This window comes from Empidonax traillii, unplaced genomic scaffold (genome assembly GCF_003031625.1).
Source record: "Empidonax traillii isolate 1590-97213 ecotype Southwest subspecies unplaced genomic scaffold, ASM303162v1 scaffold215:size2007263, whole genome shotgun sequence".
Classification (NCBI taxonomy): domain Eukaryota; kingdom Metazoa; phylum Chordata; class Aves; order Passeriformes; family Tyrannidae; genus Empidonax; species Empidonax traillii.
In genome coordinates, this window is record NW_020955408.1 from 362360 (window position 1) to 386779 (window position 24420).

Sequence of the window (24420 nt, forward strand, 5' to 3'; positions counted from 1 at the left end):
TAGGCGCCGCTGCGGAGGCGCCTCCCAGGAGCGGCGGGAGCAGCGCGCAGGTGAGGTGCAGCCGCGGGGCACCCACAGGGGACGAGCGGGACTGAGAGTGGGTGGGCTTGCTGCGGGATCTCCTCCACGGCCCCGCCAGCAGCCGCTCCCCCGTCGGCACCGCCCAGCCCCCGGGCGCCGGGAGTTTTGCCGGCGGGAACGGGAACAGGAGCGGAAGGTGGCGGCGGCAGCGCGGCCGCCCCGGTGTGCTCAGCCCCGGGGGGCGGCGGTGACCGCAGGAGAGCCCCGGCCGCGTCAGCTCCGACCCTCTGGCGCGGCCGTGGCGAGGGGCTGCAGCGCCGGGACCGACCCCGGGGGGCTGCGGCTCGTCCCCCGAAGTTGCGGAGGTCGCGGAGCCCCCGCTGCGGCGCCGCGCGGGGCTGCGCTCCACGCTCCCACCAACTTTTCTGCTGATTCCTCGCACCCCCGCGCCTCCCCGCTTCGTCACACGCCGGGAATTCGTGGCACGTCTCCAAAATAAAAAAAAAAAAAAAATTAAAAAAAAAAAAAAAAAAAAGGGCTGGTTTTGCCTTGCATTTTCTAGCAGTAGAGTGGATGACTGGGGCAGGCTGCGAGTCTTGTTGGCATGCTGATAGCACCTGGGTTCACTGCAGTCCATAAGCAAGACCGAATCATTTCACCAGTTCAAAAAAAGGAAGATCTTGCTTTGACACAGTCCTTCTCCTAACCTCCCCTATTCTAAGAGTGGGAAAAAAGCCTACCTCCAATCCTGCTAGAAGACTGAGAGCCATCAAGTTGCTGTCTCGTGAGCCCTGTTTCTAACTTCCCAAAATCCAAGTGTCTTCCATATGGGACTGCTCACTGACTTCCAGCAGTGCTTCAGACAGGTAAGACCTAAGTATGTCAAACTTATCCTTGTCTGCTGAGATCCCTCAGTCCTGACTGGGAACTGTTACTAAGAATAATAATGATTTTTCCTTTTTTTAAGCGAGATGTCCAGCAGCTGTAGGGTGAAACCCATAGAACTGAATATTCTGGTGAAGTGGTGAAGTTCTGGATCCCAAAGCTTTTGGTGTCTTCTCTGTTTTCTGTAAGTAACCAAAACTTTCCATGATACCGGTGTGTTAACCTGCATACCACTTGGCATTTGTCTGTTAATAACACAAACATAAGTTTTGTTTGTTTAGAATTGCAGCTTTAAATTAACCTAGAAGTGCCTGAGGCAAGTTGCTGCAGGCATTATACCAATATGGTCTGAAGTTTAATAGGATTGATGGTTGAGGTGCAGAACCAGGTAAGTGATGTGAATGTTCTCAGAACCAATGCAGGTGCTATGGATTGTTTTCAGTCACCTAGTACGATTGCTGTGGAAAGATTTAATGGCATCAGAAATAAATATATACCTCTTTACTGAAGTGAGTCTTGTTTACATCCATTGCTTCATTAAAAGGAGGTTTTTTTTCTTTGAAAATATATTGGAAGGATAATGAGGAACTAGTGATGTTAATAGCTTAAAATGGTGAAATCAAATGCAAACCATATTTTCTTTGCCACGTTATTTTGTACAATACATTGTATGCTGTGAAGTGCATTAATAACAAAACTTAATTGCTATAACAGCATTGTGGATTGATATGTAACAAGGGAGAGGGAAGCTGAAAAATGTTAAATATGTACAAGTTGGGTAGGTGGGAAGTTACTTTGGTGATGTCAATATATGGAATTTCCTGACTGCTGTTGAAATTTTAAATTTTGAAGCTCTGTTTTTTTAAAGGGGCTTCATTGTTTCAGGATTATCAGTGGGCAAGTGAAAGATGCTCACTTTGATAAAAATAGCTCTCTCCTTTGAAAAGAAATCCCTACATATTTCATATAAAAAAAATATTTCATTATTTGTGTCTTATGGAACTCTCAATAAAATTCTCTTAACTTGATTTGCAATGTTTGTAGGTAGTAATCTTCTTTTATTGCCAGTGATAAAAGTTGTGCAGGCCAGATGGTGTCTTTCATTACACTTTGACTCAGTGTTCTTATAAGCAGCTCTTCAGGTGGAGAAGTTGTTGAGGTGTCAGCAGGACTGATGTACCAGTGAGCCTGGATGCTGCGTATCTCCCCACTGCCCTGTCTGTATCTCTCCGGTAGATTCTTATAGACAGGAATAGTTACATTATGTCCATTTTAGTTTGGTTTGGGGTAATTTTTCGTTACTTTTTTTTTTTCTTTTTTTTTGGGGGGGGTGTTGGTGAGGGGTTTTTTTGTTTGATTGGTTGGTTGCAGTTTTTTAATTTTTACAAACTTTCTCAGCAACACTGAGTTTGATTATCTCCATCTGCCTACTCACTTATACCAAATTTCTGTATAACCTTTGACTTCACCCAACCATAATACTCAGTGTAACTTGCTGGAGACAGAAAATGGCAAATATTATATGTATATTCCTAGCAACCTTTGGAATAAACCAGAACAAAAAGCAGCACTACCTGATATGAGGAACTGTGCAAGCATTGTTAAGAGCTGGAGCTGTGCCTTGTGCTAGTTGTTGCGAAGCCAGAAAGTCGAGATGTGGACAGTGGAAAGATGATCCTGAAGGATCACCTGTATGTGAAGTAGGACACAAGATAACAGATGAGAAGTGAAGAAGGAGGAGGAGTGCTGAAGTGAGAAGATATCCTTGCCTACTTCCACAGACTGGGCTAAAAAGTAGCCTGGGCCAGTGTCCAGCAGAACATTCTTCGGTGCAAAATTTTCTGCTGTGTTAACTCCAGTGGAGGTATCAGAAAATGTAGTACTTCTTGAGGTAAGGAAGGAAGGTAGGAATAAAAAAAAAAAGAAAAGAAAAAAAAAGGAAAAAAAACATCAAAATGTGCTTGAAGTTACAGTAGCTTTCTGTGTCCTTTTTCTCATTTTTCTTTCATTAATTCAGTTGTGTCTAAGGAGATACTGAGTGGGTGGGAATTTGTGGTATCCCACAGTAATATAAATGTTTTGACCATTATAAAGAGTGTCTGGGAGCTTTTTCATCTGTATTCTGCTGGTTAACCATGCCTCTTGATTGTTTTTTTTTTTTTTCAGGTGAAGGAAAAAAAGGTGAAGGGGAATTTAAAAGGAAGATTTCTAAATATTTTGAGGCAATCTAATGTTTTACTTTTATACGTTCTTGATTTTGGAACTAGGTGATGGTGAGGGTCACAGTGGCAAGGAAATCTAAAATTAGACAAACATCCTGTGACCAGATACCATTGATTTTGCGTGGTCTAGAAGGCAGCAATGGTACCTGAGAGCTGGGTGCCAGGAAAAAAAGGTGGATGATATACTGAAATGAGGAATCATGCCAAAAGCAGGAGGCGGGCTCTTCCCCCTTTTTGGGTGGCTGTGCTATTTCAATTGCTTGTGTTGGCCCTGTACAGGAATGTGCCTCTTTGAATCCAAACACAATGGGAAAAATGCAAGGATTTTATATCAGTGGAATGCGCATTCTTGAAACTCTTAATATTTGACAAATGTTAAACAATTTGGCTTCAGAAGTGAATGACAATAGACTTGTTAAATTTCTTCATTTTTACTGCAAAGAAGTCTGTGTTTGTCTTCTAGAGCACGTAGTGCTACTGTCTGCCAGATTAACAGTTTGTCCATGGCGGATAAGAATAGTATGAAGTTATCTCTCTCCAATACTCAAAAGGTTGCATGGGTCACTGTGACATTTTCTGTGAAAGCCTGAGTTGAAGCAGATGGGGCACTGGGCTCCATACACCCAAAAGAGATGGGGGTGAGGTTGGGCAAAAGCAAGAATCTAGTTCAGCATAGATGAGAGGGACACAGCATTAGTTTCCCTGTGGTAAGGGAGGGCTGTGTTAGTTTCCCTGTAGCAAGAATCCCATCCAACAGGATGGTCAAGATACCCCCCAGTGGAGTCATGTTGGCCAGGACTGGGAGCAAAGAAGGATTCACAGCTTAAGTAGGGATGCTGAACCTCTAGATATGGCTGATCCCTTTTGAAAATACTTAAGTTGAAAGTAATTGTTGTTTGCTCTTCACAGCCACAAGAAAACAATTATCTTGATTAAAGAATATTTGCAGGTATTTCCTCTTTTCCAGGATGCCTGAGAGTGTTATCCATAAGCGTTGCTTTTTAATACCAAAGGAGCAAATTTGTCAGTGTTGTGCAGCCATTTTTCAAGTTCTGATAGAAGACTCATAGGCACGACTTTTTTAAATGTCGCTATAATTTTTTCATATGTAGGTTACAAATCACTGTGCTAAATAAATTAAACTACTTATTCAAGCTGAAAAGCCTTTAAAATCTTATAAGGTAGCAGAATAGCTTCAGAGTTGAATAGCTTTGATGTATTTAGAGTCTGACTTGTGCTAAAATATGTAGTCTTAATTAAAAGTAGTGTTACTCGTGTTTAAAACTAACCTTAAAACTAACCTTAAAATTTAGCCAACATATAAAAAAAGAACACAGTTTCATATAAATTAAATTCAAATATATTAAACTAATTGCAAGCAGCATGTAAGCTCTTGATACATAGATAATTGTAGTGATGGTGGAGTGAATTGGCTTTAGAGTGTGTTCAGTAGTTTTAAAAAAAAAAAAAAAAGGCACCTGGAACTGCTGTTTCCTTTTAGGAACTTCTATCCACTCAGAACCAAAACTACATAGTAGAATAACATCTGTTTTCTTATTGTCAGGTTAAATTACTAGGAAGTGCTCCTGATTTTACTGTGCACCTGCATCATCACCTTTCAGGTCTTGTAGATGGTGCTGAATGCAACCATGATGGTGTCTGGGCAAGGTCAGCTGTATATCCTGTGCTATCATGTATCATGGATACATGTGATAGCTGCTACTGTTAAAGGAAAAAACATCAGCACTATTCCTTGGGTAAATCCTTTGGGGACTGGAATTTGATTCAACCAGTGGTTCCTGACTTCCTTGGTCAGTAAGGTCCCCATTTCTTTTCCTGGAGCAGTTTTTAGCTGGATGAGCTATTCATTCACCTATTTAGCTGGATAAACATTCACAAGAATGTTACTGAGCAGGATTGTAAGTCCTCATGGCAAGAGTGGCAAGAGCTGGGCAGTCAGGGATCATGAAAGCAAGTGACCAGAGAGAGCAACAGTGCCAGCCTACGTGTGTCAGAAATGTTTGTGGAGATGTGGTCCAAGATACTTTACTTTCAGCAGCATTCATGTGGCCTGAAAAACTTTTCTTGCCCCCCCCCCCCGCCCCCAGACACTTTTCAGAAAGAAGGGCTGAAAATATGGTAGTTTTGTGTAGTCGGAGATGGAAGAAAGTGATAAAACCAAAAAAACAGGCTTGTTTTGAGCATGCCACTGTCACTGTGTGTGTCCAGATTGCTTACTTTTCTATTATGAGAGGAACTTCTGAATCCCAAACATCTTTTTTCAAAAGAAACTGATTCTTGCTTTCTAGTGCCTCTAATTTAAATACTTTATTTCAAAAATACTTATTTAGACCCTCACATCTTATTTATTTGCTGTTTTAACACCTAATCCACATGTTGTCAATGTCCTGTTACATGAACAACACAGCTTTTGTCTAGGGCAAAACAGAAGAGGTTTGTACTTGTTGATTCTTTGACTAATGGTTTTTTAAGCATTGCTTATGCTGGGAAGCTTCTGTCTCATCAGCAGAGTGATTTCTCAAGACATGCAAACAGTGCATTTGCTGTAGCACTGAAGTTGGGTGCAAAGACCTGAGCAAACCTTGTAGCATAAAGAAGACTTCAAGTCTGAGAATGCTGAGGGCACTGTGGGAATAGAAGGTGCAACTAATAACATCTAATGAAGAACCGGTTGAAAGGAGACTCCACTACCCACACCTTTATAAAAAGCATTTCACAGAATGCCCCAAGCATTTTCTTCGGTTTTGCACAATTTTCGCTGCTTCCTTCCAATCCTGTGCATCATCTCAATAGCTGCAAACAGGTACTCGTATGTAACATGCAGGAAATTCCCTCTCTGGAGAATCAAAGCAGAAAGAGCTAGGTGGACTAAAGCACACACTCACCTTTCTTTCATGTGACAGGTTTGAACCAGTTGCTTCATGAAAACGACTTCAGATAGAACATTTACATTCTGTTAATGTCTAGCTATCTGTTGTCTACATAACAATTACATATAAAATTATTAATATTTAAACTATGGATTACGTTTTCTGCAGGCATGTTTGTGGTTAAGAGAGGTATATAGTTTAATGGCACAGAATTAGAAAAAAATCCGAAACGTTCTGAACACAGTTTTGTTGTTCTTGAAATCCTTTGTGCCTTTCTAATGTAGTAACTTTGTTCATTCAACAGCTGTTTTTAATGAGAGTTCCTGCTAAGCTTTATTTTTACTGTATTTTTAGAAACTCAGCAATTATAGATGTAGTGGTGTTGAGTTATTTAAAAATATAGACTTGTGGAACATGCAGTACTTGCATGTTTCAGCATAATAGTTAAATGCCTGAATTTTCTTTTTCTATGTATTTGGATGCACATGTACTTTAGCTCCATTTTTTAAAAAGATTTCTCTTGTAATGTCTTCCAGTAGGCAGTATTCCTTTAAAAGCTTGAGTTTTTCCTTGGATTCTTTCTGGTAGTTCATCAGACTCTTCTGTCAGATATGCACTTACAAGGGTGTCCATTATATTGAATTTTAACACTTTTTCTTTGGCTATGCAGGCCAGTTTCAACAGCCGCTCTTCAGCATCTAATAATGCGCTTTCAAAGTGAAGGCACTCTCATTCAGGTTAAGGAGTTGTCTTTTTTAGTGATCCACAGTGCCTTCTATGTTCTGATGTTATAAACTGAATTTTATGAACCCTTTGTGACAGGTGCAGGGTATCAGGTAAATTACTTTTTCTGGGCCCAATAGTGTGCAAGAAAGCAACATTTTTTTAAGTTTTTACATTTGAGCTCATTTTCCTTAAACTTAGTCACAAGAACTGAGGTCCTGACAGGTCCTTCTCCATGTTGCAAAGTAGCTGAATAAAAAGATGATCCATCAATTCCTTTTCTGCTGCATTACTGATATGGTCTTATACTGACATTACGTAACCCTGAAAGGTTTGCCTTAGATTCACATTTGAGGGTAAACTTCAGAGTACGACTCCTCGATGCATAGGCTGAACTGATGTTGAGGCACTGCAAGAGGAGTTGTTGTGTTGTGAGGGTAACTGCAGGCTCCCTTTCTCAGGGGCACATGATTATCTGGTCCAGAAGTGCTGGGTTGTCCATGACAGGGGACTGGCAGCCTCAGAGCGTGATGCAGCCACTTGAGAGGCTCCAGCTGCTTGCTGTAGCTTCTGAGCTGTGATGGCTGGCAGGCAGAGTGGTGTACTGGTTGGGTACTGGTGTGACACTTGATGATTTCGTTTGGGTCACCACCTCCTTCTGTTACAGCAGCGGGTGATGTTTGGTGTTGTGGAGTTGAAATTGTCTTTTCAGCCACTTCAAGAAACACCTCTGCTTGGAACTCATACAGGGGTAGAAAAAGCGTTGAGACTGTGAACAGAAATATAACCATTGAAAGTAATATCTTGTAAGAGTTCCAGCTTGTATATAGTATGCTGTTTACACAGTCTCTGGTGAAGAATAAAAATGGAGAACAACCTCCATCTCTTATTATTCCAGGTTGGTGTCTCTGGGGAAGATATAAAGAAGATGCAGGCATGCGGAAAACTTCAGAAGAGTGAGCCATGAGTCTTTTTGAAAGCTGAAAAGAAGACCCCTGATAGGGTCATGAACCTAAGACAAGTCTTTGTGTCTGTACTGCTGTTTGGAGTAGCTGGTCTACTCCTCTTCATGTATCTACAAGCTTGGATTGAAGAACAACATACAGGTACAGTAGGTTTTCTATCTCTTTTTTCTTTTTCTTTTTTTTTTTTTTTTAATGTATTTACATCCATTATGTAAAAGATGACTGTAAAATCTGTTGAATACCTGTGGGCAGTTGGGGTGGAGCCCCCAGTTTTGCTGTGCAATGGCATTGAAAATAGGCTTGTTTTGATTGTTACACTTCATTAAGAAATTTCTTCAGTCACATAAAAAGATGCCCCCAGTTACCTAATTGTATTGTATCAGCTTCATTTGCAAAAGAAGTGTTGCAAAAGCATTCTGTGTATGCATGAAGACAAGCAAGTCCAGTTTAGAAATAATTCTGTAAGAAGATTTGCGGTGGGTTATTTACATTATGTTCTGTGTGGCAAAGCAATTTTTGGAGAATTACTGCTAATGTCTTGTAGACAAAAGCGGCAGTGCTCATGGAATCATTCTATCCTTTTCTTTTTTGTTGCTGTTTGTTTGAGACAGTTAGATACTGGACTTACAAGAGTTTTTATATATAGCATCAGAGTCATATTGCAACTTTGGGTAAATCTGTGTTAGCATTGGCTGAGGATTACACTGCTGAATTGAATTTCTGTTCCCCATTTTGAATATTTTGGTTTGCACCAGAGGTTGATCTGGATTCTTTTATGAACAAAACTAAACCAGGCTATTTAGCTAAACCCCTACTGCATGCTCAGTTCATGTGACTCATCTAGAGTTCATCTGAAATGCGTAGGGGGTGGATGACAGTAAGGCCCTTAGCACCTACTGTTTAGCTCTGCAGATCCATTTCTGTTGTGTCATATTACTTGATGGCATCTCCTTGATGTCAGTTATATACTTGTTTTGAGGGTTGGGGTTTTGTTTTGGGTTGTGTTTTGGTTTGGTTTTGTGTTTTGTGTTGGTTTTTTTTCTCCATGCAGACTGTTTCCAGCTTGTTAAATCTTGACTTTTAGGTCCTCTTGTCTCTATTGCTCACCTTCCATTTCCTCTGTAAAAGCCTTACTTTATAGTATGTTGATACCATTGTGAAGAAATATATCTGTAAAACCACATTAGTCTTCTGGCTTTATTGATCTGTGCTGTTATTCCATATGAGCTGCTAGGCTCTGGTATGTTTTAGAGAGCAACGTTGAGGGGAGAACCTAGTGCCTCATTCCTGCAACTGTTTGATAATGACCTTGAGGTTTTTTCCAACTAAGAACAATGATCACAACATTATTTTTGTCTTGCTAATGTTTCTGGGCTGTCCCAAGGTATTTACAAGCTTGTATTAAAAAAACTGTTATAAGACGCAGTACAGGCTCCCTTTGGAAGGGTTCCCTTGTAATCAGCTGTTGACACAAAGGTGCTGGCAGAAACTGAGTGTGCAGGAGCGGGGGGGGTCTTCCTTGAATATCTCTACTGTTGTTAGGAATGCTAAGGGCATATATCCTTGCTTTCAAGGTAGTTCAGGAATGTGGATGATGACTGTAGATTATTGATTTATTTGCTTGCTGACATTCTTCACATTCCTTGCATCTTTTCTTGTGCTATAATTAACCTTTCTTTCCTTGCAGTACTCCATGTTGCTGTTTCTCACTGTTTTTTTCCACTTCTTTCTTTTGTCTATATCTCTCTCCCATTAAGAAGAAACAGGAAAAATATAATAAAGGGGGAATTAGAACATACTATGTTCTTTTGGGCAACCAGGTGCTTTCTTTGGGGTTTTCTTTGATGAATTGCTATAATCTTCTTTGGGATAGAACCTTCTCCTTGCACACGTAAGTAATTTCCATGCGGAAACATTTCTGTAATAAAATGGAAGCTATCAGGGAATAACAGAATGCTTAGTGAGCAGCTTAAAGCATGCCTGCGCTTTTGAGTGCCCTTTTATCTCACTGGACTACTGTTGTGACAGCACTTCAGCAAGATCCAAAAAAAAAAAAAACAAACAAAATTTGGCATTCTCTACTTTGTAGAGAATAGTAGTTAGGTCATATACATCGGCAAGAGCATGGCAAAAACTCGTTCTTTGGTGTCTGCTCTTGCTTCTTCTTCTTCCAATTTAACATGTAGAGAGCCATTCTTTTTTACTTTAAACACCTGTATCTCCTCTAAACCTTCTGCAACTCAATTCTCTAATGCTCCCCCCCTCATACCCCTGGCCCCATATGCTGCTAAAGAGTTGATACGAAATAAAACTTCCTTGCATTTTCACAGCATACATTAGTTTAGTTATGGGTATTTTGGAACTTTTTCCCTCTTCTGCTGTGTTTTTGATATTGCCATGTGTTATGCACTGTGGCTTTTTGAGGATGAGCTCTATCTGGAGAATCACAAATTGACAAGCATATTTGCAAGGATTTTATGTGTTCCTTTAATCCTATCACTAGTTGCGCAGCTGTAAGACAACAAGTCTTAATCTGCAAGTGGCTGAGCATGTGATTTGATGTTCTGTTAGGAAATGGAAAAGTGCACCTCGTGCTTCTCAACTGCCAGGTTGTGAGCCAGTAGAGGCAAGTGTTTGTTGCAGGCAGAACTATTTTTATCTTCCACGATGCCCTGCTCAAGAGCTACAGCATTTGTGTTTGCATCTGGTTGCTGAAGGGATGGAAAATTGAATGCTCTTGAGTTTAGGAAAGTAACTGTTTTGCGCCTGTGAACTGCTGCTGTTTGCCACCCTATTCCTCTGAATATCTGACCTGGAGCCTTTATATACCACAATCTCTGGAAAAGATAGTGAATTTTACTCAGTTGTTGTTTGTAATGTTCATACTTAATCTCTCCTAGCTGTGGCGTGAATTATTCCCAATCAGATGTAGATTTTCTGGGGAACTGGAAAATTGTATAGTAATTTTCAGTTTCCTTATTAATGTTTGTCTTACTATATTAAAGTTAGATTATTTGCTTTCACACTCACCATTCTTATTGCCAGTTTTTCTCATTATTCAAAATTTTTCATACTGACCTAAAGCCACTTTTTATTCATAGTTTGCTTTCTCTCTTTTTGTATCTTTTCTTTCTACTTGCTCTTCACATCTTTGAGATTTCAACTGTGATTTGATTCTCCTGTTTGTCTTATTTTGTTCTAGTCTGATCTTATCTAAGAATGTTTTTTTTCTGATTGACTTTTACAAACTTCCCCCATTACTCAAATGTATCCAGCCCAGGAACACCTTCTCTAATTTTTCATGCTGTCCGTCTGCTTCAGAGGCACCCACAGGCTCAGCAGCTGGATGCACCTCTCAGCACAACCATGTCTTCTGCTCCCTCCCACTGTGCTTGGACACTTTAGATTATTTCTAGTCATGTTCATTGTCCCTATATCTTTAAAAAGGGAAAATCTTTCATTTAGAGATGTCTAAGAAACAGCTGCTAGCTACGTGGTGGTCCTCTCTGATGGTTTCTCAGAGACATTAGCAGACTGAGAGAACAGGCAAGTTTCTTGGTTTGGCTCTGTGCATGGAGTGTATAAAGACAGGATGATATATCTTTACTTACATATAGTAGAGCCCTTCTGTTAGCTGTCTTCAGATCACCTCAGTGGAGTAATTGTGAACAGACTTATCAATAGTCCAACATGAGCATCAACACATACAGACTTCATCTGGATGAAAATGAAATTGGCAACACTGATAATGTAATATTTATGGAGCATTTCATGTTCTCCGTATATAAATATATTCACTTATACATAAATTCACATGCATCAACGAAGCTTGATGTGAATTCAACTAGATACTACAGATTTACTTGGCAGTTCTCCATATGGTCTTGCATTATTCAGTGCAAGCATCAAATCTTGTAGCACTGATTAAAAAGCAATTATTATTTATTACATGTTTAGTCATTTCCAGCTCTGTTAATTGTATGCAGGGGAAGCAAACTTCTGGGTCTTCCAGGGTTCATGTTGAGTTCTATAACATGAATCACCTGAATTGGGGGGTTGTGGGTTGCAAAATCCTGAAATGTTGGAAACGTGGAGTTTTAAGTTAGGGATTCTACTTCTGTACTTTAAAACTCTTCCTTTTTGGGAAGACTACTGATGGATTTAGTATGACTGATTACTAAAAAATAATCTTTGCGATCTGTATGCTGAGCATTTTTGGGGGGGGTTACTGTGTGTTGGGTTTTTTTCTCCTTAAAAGTTTGTGTAATTCCTTTTTGTGAAGTGTGCCTATTAAATTCATGATTATGAAGGACTACTTTAGTGTTTCATGGGGTGCACTATGACTACTCATTAATGTGAAGAAGTTTGCACTGCTCTCCCATAGATTTCTGGTTCCCAATGGTGAAAAAGTCTGACACTTCTCTTTCCCAGCATCTTTGTATCACACCTGAAGGGTACTGAGATTTTTCTGCGTGCTTTCTCCTCATTTTGCAGGATAGCAGTTTTGTAGTACCAGTGGGTGCCCAGATATCGTTCTGCAGTCCATGTGCTTTCTTGCAATTTTATGCATCTACCTCCAGAGGAGCTTCATCCCACAGACCTTATACCCATTCCTCAGGCCACAGGTTTTGTTTTTGTGAAGAATCAAAATTTTTAAAAATCACATTTTAAGAAAAGTTTGCAATTCCATGAATTAGCATGAGCTTTCACAAGTTAGTCTGCTATTGCTGTAGCCATCCTGGCTGAAGTTGTGTCAGAGGAGGTTTAGGTTAGATATTACTAGAACATTCTTTACCCAGAGGAACAAGCTCCCCAGGGAAGTGGTCACAGCACCAAGCCTGACAGAATTCAAGAAGCGTTTAGACAGGGCTCTCAGGCACATGGTGTGACTCTTGGGGGTGGTCCTGTGCAGGACTAGAATTTGGACTTGATGATCCTTGTGGACTTGATGATCCATCACTTCCAACTCAGCATATTCTGTGATCCTGTATACATGCTACATACTACTCAGCATAAAAAGGTGGGCTTTTTCCCCCACTTTGCCAGACTTGGAACTCCAAGGGGATCTTTTGGTTCCTCTAGTAATCTGGGGAGATATTTTTAGTCCATGGAGAGACTCTCTTCCTTATCTTGACGCTCTAAGTAGCAAATGAATGGGTGCGTACACGTGATAATATTTATTTTTTGCTGTTTCTACAGTTTGTTTTTTATTTAAACCTTGTCTAAGTGAAGAAACATCAATGTGGCTTAAAGGACACTTCATATGTCATGGATTACAAAGGCAACTGTTCCAGGGAAGTCATGGTTTTCCTAGATCATCTTCAGAAAATACATTAAACTAATATATTTGTAGAAAACACGTTTGTAAATAAAAGAGAACAGGACACTGCTCACTAATGGTTATTAATCATGAATAATTTAGTTCTTCTAGTAACATTGAAATATTTCTGTTTTCAAAGTCTTGGGTAGTTTATGGGAGTCTTGCTAACTGTTCTGGAGAACATCACCAATTTTGCAAACAAATCTTCCTGGTTTAAAATGCCCAGCTACCAATGAGGCTGTTCTAATGAGACTGGGTGTTTTTAGGTTTTACCCTTCTGGTCAGAATATGCTGTGTTCTCTGAATAAAGTGTTTTTGTTTCTTTGTTTGTTTGTTTTTGTTTTTTAAATCTGCCCCATTATTGAATTGCAGCACAAAAGAAAGAGAATTCCATAGGATCAGTAAATGCTGCTTGGTGAACAGTTACAGGGTTGTTGAAGTCCCAGAAATGCTACAGAACTTTATTGGGTCAATATCACCATATAACACAGGTTACACAGGATTTCCTTTCCCCTTCAGCTTTCAGTGATTGTGAGCTGCAGGGAGAGAACAATTGTCTTCGCGGGAAAAAAAATAATAAGAAACAGGTGGAAATGTACACTTTCTCAAACTGTAATGGTGTAAAAATACAAATAGAAGCTAAATATAGGGAAAGATGGTTTTCTGAGCTAGAGATTGTAGCGTCTCACCCTGTCTTCAGCAGTTGCAAACCCTAGAAGCTTTAAGAAGTTAAAATTTCATATTGCAGTATATAACACTTAAGGCTGTATTCGTCTGTTTTTGAAGATGTTCTTCCCAGATGTGGCTGTTTAGTAGCCCTCAATCTTGCATTTCATTCATTTTACTTTTATCATTCCTATAGCTAAGTTGCATCTAATTTTGGAAATCCTTCAGTCTTGCAAGAAATTCCTGCCGTTCTCTTACTTTGTTGGTGTTGTGAAAGAGTGTTTCAGAGTTGGTGGTATGTTTTAGTCCTGTGGTATTTAGCTTCCATGTTCTGGTGATATAAAAGAAACTAAGTGGGATGAGGTTCGAAGGCTTCTGTCATCTATATATTCAATAGCATGTTTGAGTGGAAGCTGATGACATTTTGTGTATTATTGTATGTAAGCTTTTGACAAACAACACAACTTCGTGTGTACCTAGATCACAGAGGTCTGCTTCTAGAAGAGTGTAGCACATAGCTTAATTATAGTGAGGACATCTGAATATACTCTTTCTTCTGTATTTAAGACATATATATAGCCTTACAAAACAGAAAAGCTGGAGAGGTATTTTTCACCTGGCAAGTCATCATTTAGAAGTAAAAGTAGAAAAAAATTGCGATCACAGAATCATTTAGGTTGGAAAAGACCTCTAAGACCATCACATTCAACCTTTGACCGATTACCACCTTGTCAACTAAACCATAAAACTGAGTGCTGTGCCCGGTCATTTCTTGAACACCTCTAGGGATGGTGACTCCACCACCTCCCTGGGCAGTCATTTTCAGTGCTTAATGACCCATTCTGTGAAGAAATTCCTCATGATGTCCAACCTGAACCTCTGCTAGCGCAACACGAGGCTGTCTTCTCATCCTGTTACTTGTTGCCTGGGAGAAGAGGCCGCCCCCGCACATGGCTACAACCTTTCAGGTAGTTGCAAAGAGTGATAAGGTCTCCCTCAAACCTCCTTCTCTCTAGGCTAAACAACCCCAGCTCCCTCAGCTGTTCGTCATGACTTACTCTCTAGAAGTTATAATGAAAAGATGAAAGGTTCTCTGTTCCTGACTTGTTCTGTTTTTCCTAATTGCACTGCAAATTTTCAAAAGAACAAGTCGTTGCTGCTGGAGTACATTTAAGGCTGCTTACCTCTGTGTCTGATGTTAAACTGCTTTGATATGTAGCTTGATTACAAACAGTCCTGTTAGAACAAGTGGTGTGGTCTCTGCAAAATTCCAAGGGAAACCTTTGGTTTCTTACTGGAATTAAATTTTAAAATCTGGTATTTATTTTAAAAGTGTGTATATACATATTTGTATGCATATGTATATTGAAGTATCCCACTTATTTCCCTTCTTTTTTGGGAGTAGGGACTGCTAGTAGGAGAAATATTTTATTGGGAAACCTATCCTAGCAGAAATATTTTATTGGAAAACCTATCCTTTTACCACAGTCAGCTATGTGGATACTAGGGGATGAGTTTATATAGAAGAATTGTTTTGGTATTTAGACTCAAAAACCACTGATTCTGTCGTTTTCTTCCATTTCACTCATTTGGTGTTACTGTAAATAGTCTATTGCTATAAATTCAGGATAATTCTGATCATCTTGCAACATGTGTGAAACAAACATTTAAAGATCAGGATGCTAACAGATTTTAAGTAATGGGAGCCCTTCAGTATACAAGGGATTAATGTCTGACAAATGATGTGTATCATTTAGCTGGAAAAAACGTGATGTATGTCATGGATCAAAAAGTTCAAGGAAGAAGAGAAGTGCCTTGAACTTTTTTTTTTTAAAATGTGGAAAACCTTGTTTTATTTGCAGGAGGTTTATTATTTTTAGAGGTATTCACTGTTTCACAGCAGCAAGGATGCTGGCTTGGCTTTCAAGTTTGGGTCCCTGCTTCTTCAGACAACTGCCTCACTTTTTGCATTTTTTTTTAGTATATTAAAGGCATTTTCAAAGAAAAAGAGTGTTTCTTCATTTTGCGATATTTCTGTAGACAGCATTTCATAACTGTCAGTTTAAAACTGGGAAGATTCATGAAACATCAGCATATAGTGTTTTTCTTCACAGTTCGTCTGACCTTGAGCCTTGTGGCTGTATCTGTGGGAGTGAATGTTACTGTCTTCAGCCGTAAAGGGGAGCTATTTGGGTTCTAAAAAATGTTATATTTAAACAACAACAAAATCCAAAACAAATAAACAAACAACTCCCCCCCAAAACCTCCCAGATTTTCTCATTTCTAACCAAAATCAGGGTCAATGATCAACTCAGCTTGAAGACTCTTCATAAAACAGTAAATATTCATTACTCAAGAAAACTGCAAAATATGCTGTATTTTAAGCATTGCCCGGTATACAGATGTAACTCTTCCGAGGCATGTATGAGCCTCACTTGATGTAAAGTGATGGGGAGTCAGATACATCCATTTGCTTTGGATTTTGATTGGTTTGATCTCTATTTAGTGAAGATGTACAGCAGCATTCTGCACTGCCTGGAAAGCTGTAGTTGGCAGGGCGTGCAACCTAGAAAATGTTATTCTCTACAGTTCTTTAGGAACTGTCACTCCTCCCAGTCCCTCTCACATCCACCAAAAATGATTGTTTCTGTACCACTTTGAGAGCTTCCCCACAGCAACGGTATCCAAGACCATCACTGACCTCTATTAAACCTGTGTGATACCTGCTAGCAAATACCATTTGTTCCTCCCAGCTTTGTTGTTTCAAATGATTTTATTCATATTGACCGTTCAGCTTTCATTCACGTGATTCTGGCAGAAATACACAGTGAATAGCTCTAGCAAAATCAGACTAAGTAGGCACAGTTTTTGTCTCTTATCCCCATGCTTCTTAGGAGCTACACTGGACGCAATCTACAAGAGATAGTGACATGAATTATCAAAAATCTGAGGAATGATAGACATCTTCTTTTGGGTTTATTTTTTTTTCTTTTTTTGAGGATGTTAATGATAATTGTTTTGTTTACAGTGCTGTAATATTCTAAGAAAAAAAAAACAGTACTAGGTCAAAGTTTGCCCTTTCCAAAAGAGTACTTTTTTTTTTTCTTTCTTTCTTGGTTGCTTTTTTGTTGTTTTCTTGTTTGTTTGGACTTTTGGGGGGAGAGGGGGTGTTTTTGATTTTGGCTTTTGTTGGGGTTTGTTTTGGGTTTTTTTGTTCAGTGATCCTGCAGCACAGAAGTCCCTGGAATGGCAGGAGTGGGATACAGTGTTGAGGCAATGGTTGTAAGGAGTTCACTTCCCATACTCAAAAACCTCTATGATCCAAGCAGACAACATGGAGGGGGGAAAATTCTTCAGAAAGTAAGTCATTGGCTTTTGAAAACTTGTCTCCTAGCAAATAATTTCATTGCTGCAGAACATAACAGATGATGGCCTAATAGCCACAAATTTTGACGTGCACCTCAGGGGATGTCTTCTGCATGTCATGGACACTGGGTAAAATCCAAAAAAGTAAATGAAGATCAGCAGCCTAAGGTTAGGAATAATCAGAACCAATATTAAAATTTCACTGTGGGCAAATGCCAGGTGAAAGAAGAGGTGTTGACTGATTTTATATTTAATGTGATTGGAATGGAGAGGGTCATTTCAGTACCAATTATAATCCAACAATAGAAAAACTTGCCCAGCTCTATGTATGTGTGTAAGGGCATAGGTGGAGGAATAAGCTGTTAAAAGCTTGTAATACTTTCTGCCACAGATATTTTATAATCTAGGCTTAATATAAGCATACCACATGGGAAGAGCTTATGTGAACTTGGGGTTGTTTGGAGCTATGCAGCGAGGCCCTAGGTATGTGCATGCTGCCCCTCAGTAAATTATACTGCAAGAGAAATGAGGGTTTGGAGGTGTTTGGTTTTGATTATGATCAGCTAGGGAGATATGGTGCATGAGTTCTGTTAGCTGCAGCTGGAAGCATTCAGTTGCATTGAACAGGAAAATATCAGTGCCTGATCCTTCACCATTCATCCACAAAATAGCTCTGTTAAGGAAAGAAAATATGTCTAACAGGAAATAATAAGTATAGTAAGCGTGTACAAAGGCAGTTTTGATTATATTCTTGCTTAAACTTTTTGAAAGAGCATACAGACCTGGGAAGGGGGGGAAACACAGTTATTCCTGAATTGTTGCCAAAACCTCATAGTTTTTCTGCTGTTCAGAGGTGTATGTCATGAGAGGTTACTTTGACTTTGCATAACCATACTGTGTTTTCAAAGGATGGTAAAGGTGGGAGATACCCACTTTGCTTAAAAAGAAAAGTACCTTCCTGCTCTTGTGCAGTGGTTGATGGTTCCCAAGCATCCACCTGTGCATGTGGTGTGAACAAGGGTCTTGCTTTCTTGGGATAGAATGGGGGCCGTGGATCTCCAGGGAAGACACCCATTTGCTGTGACATGCAAACAGTGTTTTTTCTGCCTGGCTGGGAGTTGCAGTGTGATTCCCACCATTCTTGTTTGCTGGAAAAGCTGTCTGCTGTGGCTGCTTTCAGCAGCATTTCAGTGGGCATGAAAATACAGTGGCGTGTGCGCTCTGCCCCTCCTGGGAGGGTCAGCTACTCGACTGGGCAGAGCACAACATCAGGGAGGATACAAATAGCAGAGTGCCAAAAAGCTTTTATTGTTAGGGACTGGAAAGGGAAAGGCCACCAGCTTTGTCTTTTGCCGAGGTCTTTGGTGACAGAAGCGGATTATGAAAAATTGTATCTCTTTAGTTAATGAATGGCTGCTAGTCATGGAAGCTTTTGGTTTCTTCCACCAAATATCCTTGAGCCCTGTTTCTTTTCAAATTTATTCCTCTTGACTTTGGCCTCACAATAGTGCAAAAAGCTGAAGGAGAAGCTTTAGTTAGCAAAAGCTTAATAAACCTGGGTAAATGAAATTTCACTTTTTGCTCTGCTCATCAGTGCAAATTTATTTTTTTTTTAATTTCTGGAAGAACATTTAGTGGAGAAATAATGCAGTGGAATCTGTTGCGATAATGTTACTGCATTTAAAAACTACATACTACAGTATATTAAAGTATTACAGTACACTTTTCAAGGGAATCCTACCAATGCAAATAAAGACAGTACATAAATGCATTAATTTTATTTTTTATTTTATTTTTCTTTGTTTCTGGCTCTTTCTTGCTTTCCTTTAAGATTCATTAATGCAAGGCATCAAGTATGCCTTGTCCACTACTGAGAACTAATGGGCTACAATCTGTTGACACAGGTCATGACATTCGAATTTTGTGTAAAATGCAGCCTGTTACTTTAAACATTATGCATATAATTCACTAAATGTCATTGCTTTAAGATAACTCTGTAACTGAGGTCAAGAATTATGGTACACTTTCCAGAATGCAGTTCTGTTCTTGATGTAGGGCCAAAGAATCAAGACTTTTCATGAACTTCAGCTTGATTTATAAGCTATTTAGAAACATTCAAGCTGAGTAGCTCTACAGAACAGTTATTAATAAAGGTGGCAGATACTTGTTTTCCTTAGAAACTGAAATTTCCATAGGAATATAAGATTCTCAAGTTGTCTAACCTTTTTTACCTACTAGCAGTCCTCAAAGAGGTCATTCAATATGTAAAATTCTGACACTGGGGAAGAAACAAATCTGCCATGTTCTGTGATGGGAGGGAGAGAAACAGGTTAGGGAGGTTGGTAGAGGGGTGGGAATTTACTTGGATGTGTTTTCATTCTTTTACTCTTTTGCTGTGGGAGTTGCTGAATTATTAATGTAATAATAAAGTCAACTTGATCTGAATAGACTCCTAAGCACTAAAGAAATTGCTTGTAGTAGCGGAACCATTAAAGTGATAGTGGGAATACTGGCCCCTGATTAAATTATATCCAATGAAGCAACAAAGTGTAAAAAAAATTTTTACAAAAATTATTTGATGATTTTTCTTATTCCTCAGTGTGATTTTGTGTTAAAGATTTGCCATCGCAGTCTTGAGACCAGTGGCAGATAGAAGGTGATGATAAACTTCTAAAAAAAACCCCTGGCTTTGCTCCTGAATTTCAAATTAGTTTCATGGGATGATGGGGGTAACACAAAGTATATGTGGAATATAACAAATAATGCAGGCATGATTATTGTAGTTTGGGGATTTTTTTTTAAATTTGCTTTATCCTCTTACAGATGGCAAAATTAATTTTATCCTACTTCTTTTCTGTTACAGTCTTTCCACTTCAATGTGTCTATTTTGAAGGTGAACAGGCGTAGGAGACTGGGGCTTATGTAGACTGAGGTAGTTGCAGTGAGGTATAAATACTTCATGATTTATTTAACCTTTCAGCAGAAATTCCTTTCTGGTAGAATTAATCTGCAAATAGCTAAGGTGTTCTACCTCTTAAGTTACGATTGATCACATCATATCACAAAACTCTACTGGCATCAGATTTAAGACTGATGTACATACAGATATAATCAGATGAAGCTACTAGATGCTGTGAATGACAGGTGGGTTCAAGGTATTCTTGGCAAGTAGATTCAGCCTTGCCTCTCCAAATGTGCATACTGGGCAGCTGGCATTAATATGCTATAAATAAAATGTTGTTGAATGACAGTTGGGGAATCAGTTTAAGCAAAGACTAGTGTGTGATGACCAATGAGCACCACAAATAAATAACTGACTTTCTGGAAAGTTAGATTTTAATCTAATCAATTTTATTTTGAATTAGTTAATCCTTGTGGACTAGTAGCCATTCAAGGCAATCATATTAATTACTTGGTGGAAGTCAGATGTTTATTTTGCACAATTTTGCTATCCTTTCAGTGTTCATTTGGGCCTGAAGACCAGGTATTTCACCTGATTCAGAGGGCTGCCAGAATATCTAACTCTAGAACTAGTAGCATAGCACCTTTTTGGTTTCATCCCCCCATAAGGCCCAAAGAACCAAGAAATAACCAAACATGCTTATTCAGTCTGCTCAGTAATGTGTTTCTTGAAGCTGACACATTTACTAACAAATGTACTTTGTTACAGTTTTCCCCCTGAGGTAAGCCATAGGGAAAAAACGAGATATTAAAAAAATGGCAGAGAAAAACTAGAATATTTTCGTCCTTTAACTGTGTTGTTTCTCTCATATCATTCATTAGTTAAATTCTCTACCATTAATCCGTATTCCAGTAACGCCACCAAAAGAAGGCTGTCATCACACAGGCAGCCATTCTGAAGGGCAGGAGATGTAGAATTAATGTTGCAGGTGCGTTATGACTGTCCTGGCCAAAACTGTGGTTTTGCTTTCAAAAAACTTCTGACATTTCAGGTTTTTCCAGAACTCCAGTTCCCACTGATGTTTCTTTTCTTGCCCTCCAAGTTTCTGGAAGGAGCTAATGCAGCTGCAGTTTGTAGAGGTTTTAAAGAGTTGGATTTGTAGGAATAGCATCTGTTTTTATGGTGAGAAATGAAAATATCTTCTCATATTATGATAACCCCTTGTTAATTCTATTGATCACTTGTGTGATCAGTAGAAGCATCATCATTGGCTGAAGTGCCAACCTTCTTGGCAAAGATCTTTTTATGTGTATGTGAGCAACACTAAGGTTTGACCAACTGAAAGTACCTAAGTGTCTGTTCCTGCTTTCTTTCTAAGTATTCTTTTTCTTTGGCTTTTCTTGTTTTCCCCTGATGTGATAGTGCACTTGTGCAACAAGTGTTTGTGACATAGAGGTAATGTTTCAGGTAGTTATATTGCCTCAGACAGTCACATTTTTTCTTCAATAAATAGCCATAGAACTGGAGCAAATAAGTATATTTGCACTTATTGCAATGCCAAATACTGTATAATCAGAAATGTTCACTTGAAACTGTACCTATCTAGGAGTGTTTTCCAGCTACTAATAAAATATTTGTTGTAGGGAAACGAGGGCCTAATCTTGTATCTAAACATCTAATGTAAAGTAACAGTAAGCATTTTTTAATGTGGAGGCCTTGTAACGTTGTAATGCTGGGAGCTGGGAAACGAGGGAAAAAGGACTGATGGAAGGGAGGGAAGGCAGAGGCTGAAGGGGAGGTAAAATAGGTTTGGTGGTATGACAACCAGCCCTCAGGGAAAAAATGCCTGGCACTGACAAACTAAACAAGTACAAGAAAAAAGCACAAATTGTACTCCTATTTTCTTTTCTGAAGAGGAGGCCAGTATAATCAAGTGTATCATAAATACACTTTTGAGTGAGGAATGTTTGTAGGATATAATAACTTAGCCTTAGCCTGCCATGAATACCAGTGAGGGAAGGCATTTCGACTGTTAAAACCTGCAAATTGTAAGTTTCGAAGAGAAATGTTACTTGAGATAAGGAAGTATGGTAGCAAGGTGATCACCCTCTGCCACATAAGACATATCAGGTTGCTTCTAGCTTCAGGTATCCCAAGTAGAGGCTTATGAAGCCAATTTTCTTCAGCAGAGAAGAAGAAAAAGTGGATCAGGTCAGGTCCAAAGGTCTCTGCAACAGCATCTAGACTATGTAAACAAGAGAGGTTTATAATATTCATTCCGAGAATTTTCTTTGCCCTTTCTTTTATAATTTAGTGGCTTCCTGTATTCGAGATGGCTTCAGTAGCCCTGATTTATTCTTCTTTCATCAGTTTGTACAATATCATCTTAACTGGAGCCTCTCCTTTGGGATTCCTCTGCTGAAGAGCGTCCAGCTTGAATACTGGATACTCCCAGTAGCATTTTTCCCATGATGCTCTTTAATTATATGGAAGTATTCCCCAGAGTGTGTTATCATTGAATAATTAAACCATATTTCTGTCCCAGTAGGAAGATCTTTTACTGATCATAAAATAAAAAAGTTACTAATGTATGATTGGCTCAGCAGAACATCTTGGCTACTTTTTTACATTTTTGTTACTTTTCTGTGCTTTTCTCTAGCAAAAACTAGTCAAGAATGATTGTATGACTTCAGGTTTGTACTTATGAAAGGAACAATAGTAACTTGCAAAATGTTGTTTTTCAATTTTTTTTTTTTTAAAGAGGGGAGGAGATATCTATTTAACTGTACTCACAACTGTTCTGGGATTGACTTCCCACATGTGTAAATAAATTGCCTTTCAAGAAGGAAATTTTGTTAAGAGCAGATCAGCAATTGGATAGATGTTTGAAGGGAAGGGGGTTTGGATATAATGGACTTTCTCCATAAGACGAAGTTTAGTATATTTTTTTCTTAATGAGTAACAAGTAGAACTGCACTTCTCTGCCAATTAGGTCAATAACATGAATGAAATTATTAGGTTTTTATTAGATATTTTTACCAGGCATTTGACAAAACATACATCCCTTAGTGCCTAAGATTGAGAGGAAGGGAAATAAGTGAGGATTTCTGGGGTTTTTTATAGAAAGCATCAAGTGTTCCAAATGCCACGTTTGCTTAACGTTGCTTGTACAGTGATTAGAAGTGGAGCTGACAGTCTGAGTTGGGCAAAACATTTGCTGGGTAAGGATAGCAAATAGAATTGTATGATAGCTTGGGTTTTTGTATCACCATCTAGAATGAAATTTTAGTGTATCAATCAGCTGCAACACCTTTGGGAGCAGAATAATGATTAGACAGTGTTTGTGAAGCTATTGCCGTCACCCTTTCAACTGCTTAGAGGAACTAACCTGCTGCCACTTCATCTCAGAAGAGCTGTCTGTCATTAGTGGGTATAGGTATGCCAATTCACCTCTTCAGCTTGGAGAAACTGAGCATCTGACAGCAGCTGAGGGTGTTCTCACTATGAAACTGCTGCCTAAATTTTAGCACACAAAAATTCAATGTTCTTGTCTTAGTCAATAATTTATGGGGAAGATGGCAGTAGTGTCAAATGCTCTCTGTTGAATGATTTTTTTTCAGCTGAGAGGGATGCATGAATGGAAAAAAAATTTTGTAAACACTAAGTAGTGGCAATTGCCTACATTAACTTACCTAAAAATTTTCACTTATTTTCCTGACAAGAGTTTACACTTGAAAAAAAATTGAAAATGAAATTGTAAAGACTTTTAAAAATAATTTTATAAGCATATGGGGTTTTTCTACATCCCAGAAAAATAATAATTAAATAAATTAATGTTGAGTTGATTTAAAAATCTTCAGAATGATTTTTACTGGATTTTTAAATACAAAAAAAAAGAGAGGCTTTTTATTGTTTATTTCAAAGAAAAATATAAGAAATGTAAAAACTGCATTATTTAATACCTGAGCTTCCTTTTTCAGGAACTCTTTGGTTAAAAGAAATATAAAATGTGTAGTTTAAATACAGTGTCCTATCAAGAATGGAAAAAAAAATATGATGTCAAAATTTTCTCCAGAAGAATAATTGAGGTTTTTACCAGCTGTAACAAAGGCCTGTTAAAATCATGCTGATATATTGGAGAAGCATTATGGATTACTGAATTTGAATTTAAGAGTGAGAAGGCAAATGATAATGTATCAATGTATTTAGCAAATATAGTTTCTTTAATTAGGTACAGTACTTCATAGACTCTTAGCAAATATTCTGCAGTCTGTCCTCTAAAGAAGGATTTCTCATAAAGATTTCCCATAAAGACACCTTGCAACATTAATTGATTAAGTCCTGATTTGAGATGAAGTGTCCTCAGAATTTTGTGAGCAAAGTCTGCCTATGTAGTTTATTGAAGCATGAGGTGGAGAGTCTGATATAAAAATCAGTCTTCTCCATCCTTTATCAAACT

The 24420-nt window shown here is 38.8% G+C and overlaps 1 protein-coding gene across 2 annotated transcripts in view; it reads left to right on the top strand.

The window, feature by feature from the left end:
- Positions 1-571: 571 nt before the first annotated feature.
- CHST9 (carbohydrate sulfotransferase 9) overlaps positions 572-24420 on the top strand; it is a 90014-nt gene continuing 66165 nt past the window's right edge. Inside the window, exons 1-3 of one of the 2 annotated variants that reach the window (XM_027887536.1) lie at positions 572-887; positions 989-1090; positions 7641-7848. In XM_027887536.1, the coding sequence (XP_027743337.1) occupies positions 7749-7848 (100 nt within the window). In that variant the 5' untranslated portion in view covers positions 572-887; positions 989-1090; positions 7641-7748. Of the gene's footprint in view, positions 888-988; positions 1091-2717; positions 2798-7640; positions 7849-24420 lie in introns of those variants that run through there. The other variant, XM_027887537.1, reaches the window with a different exon arrangement.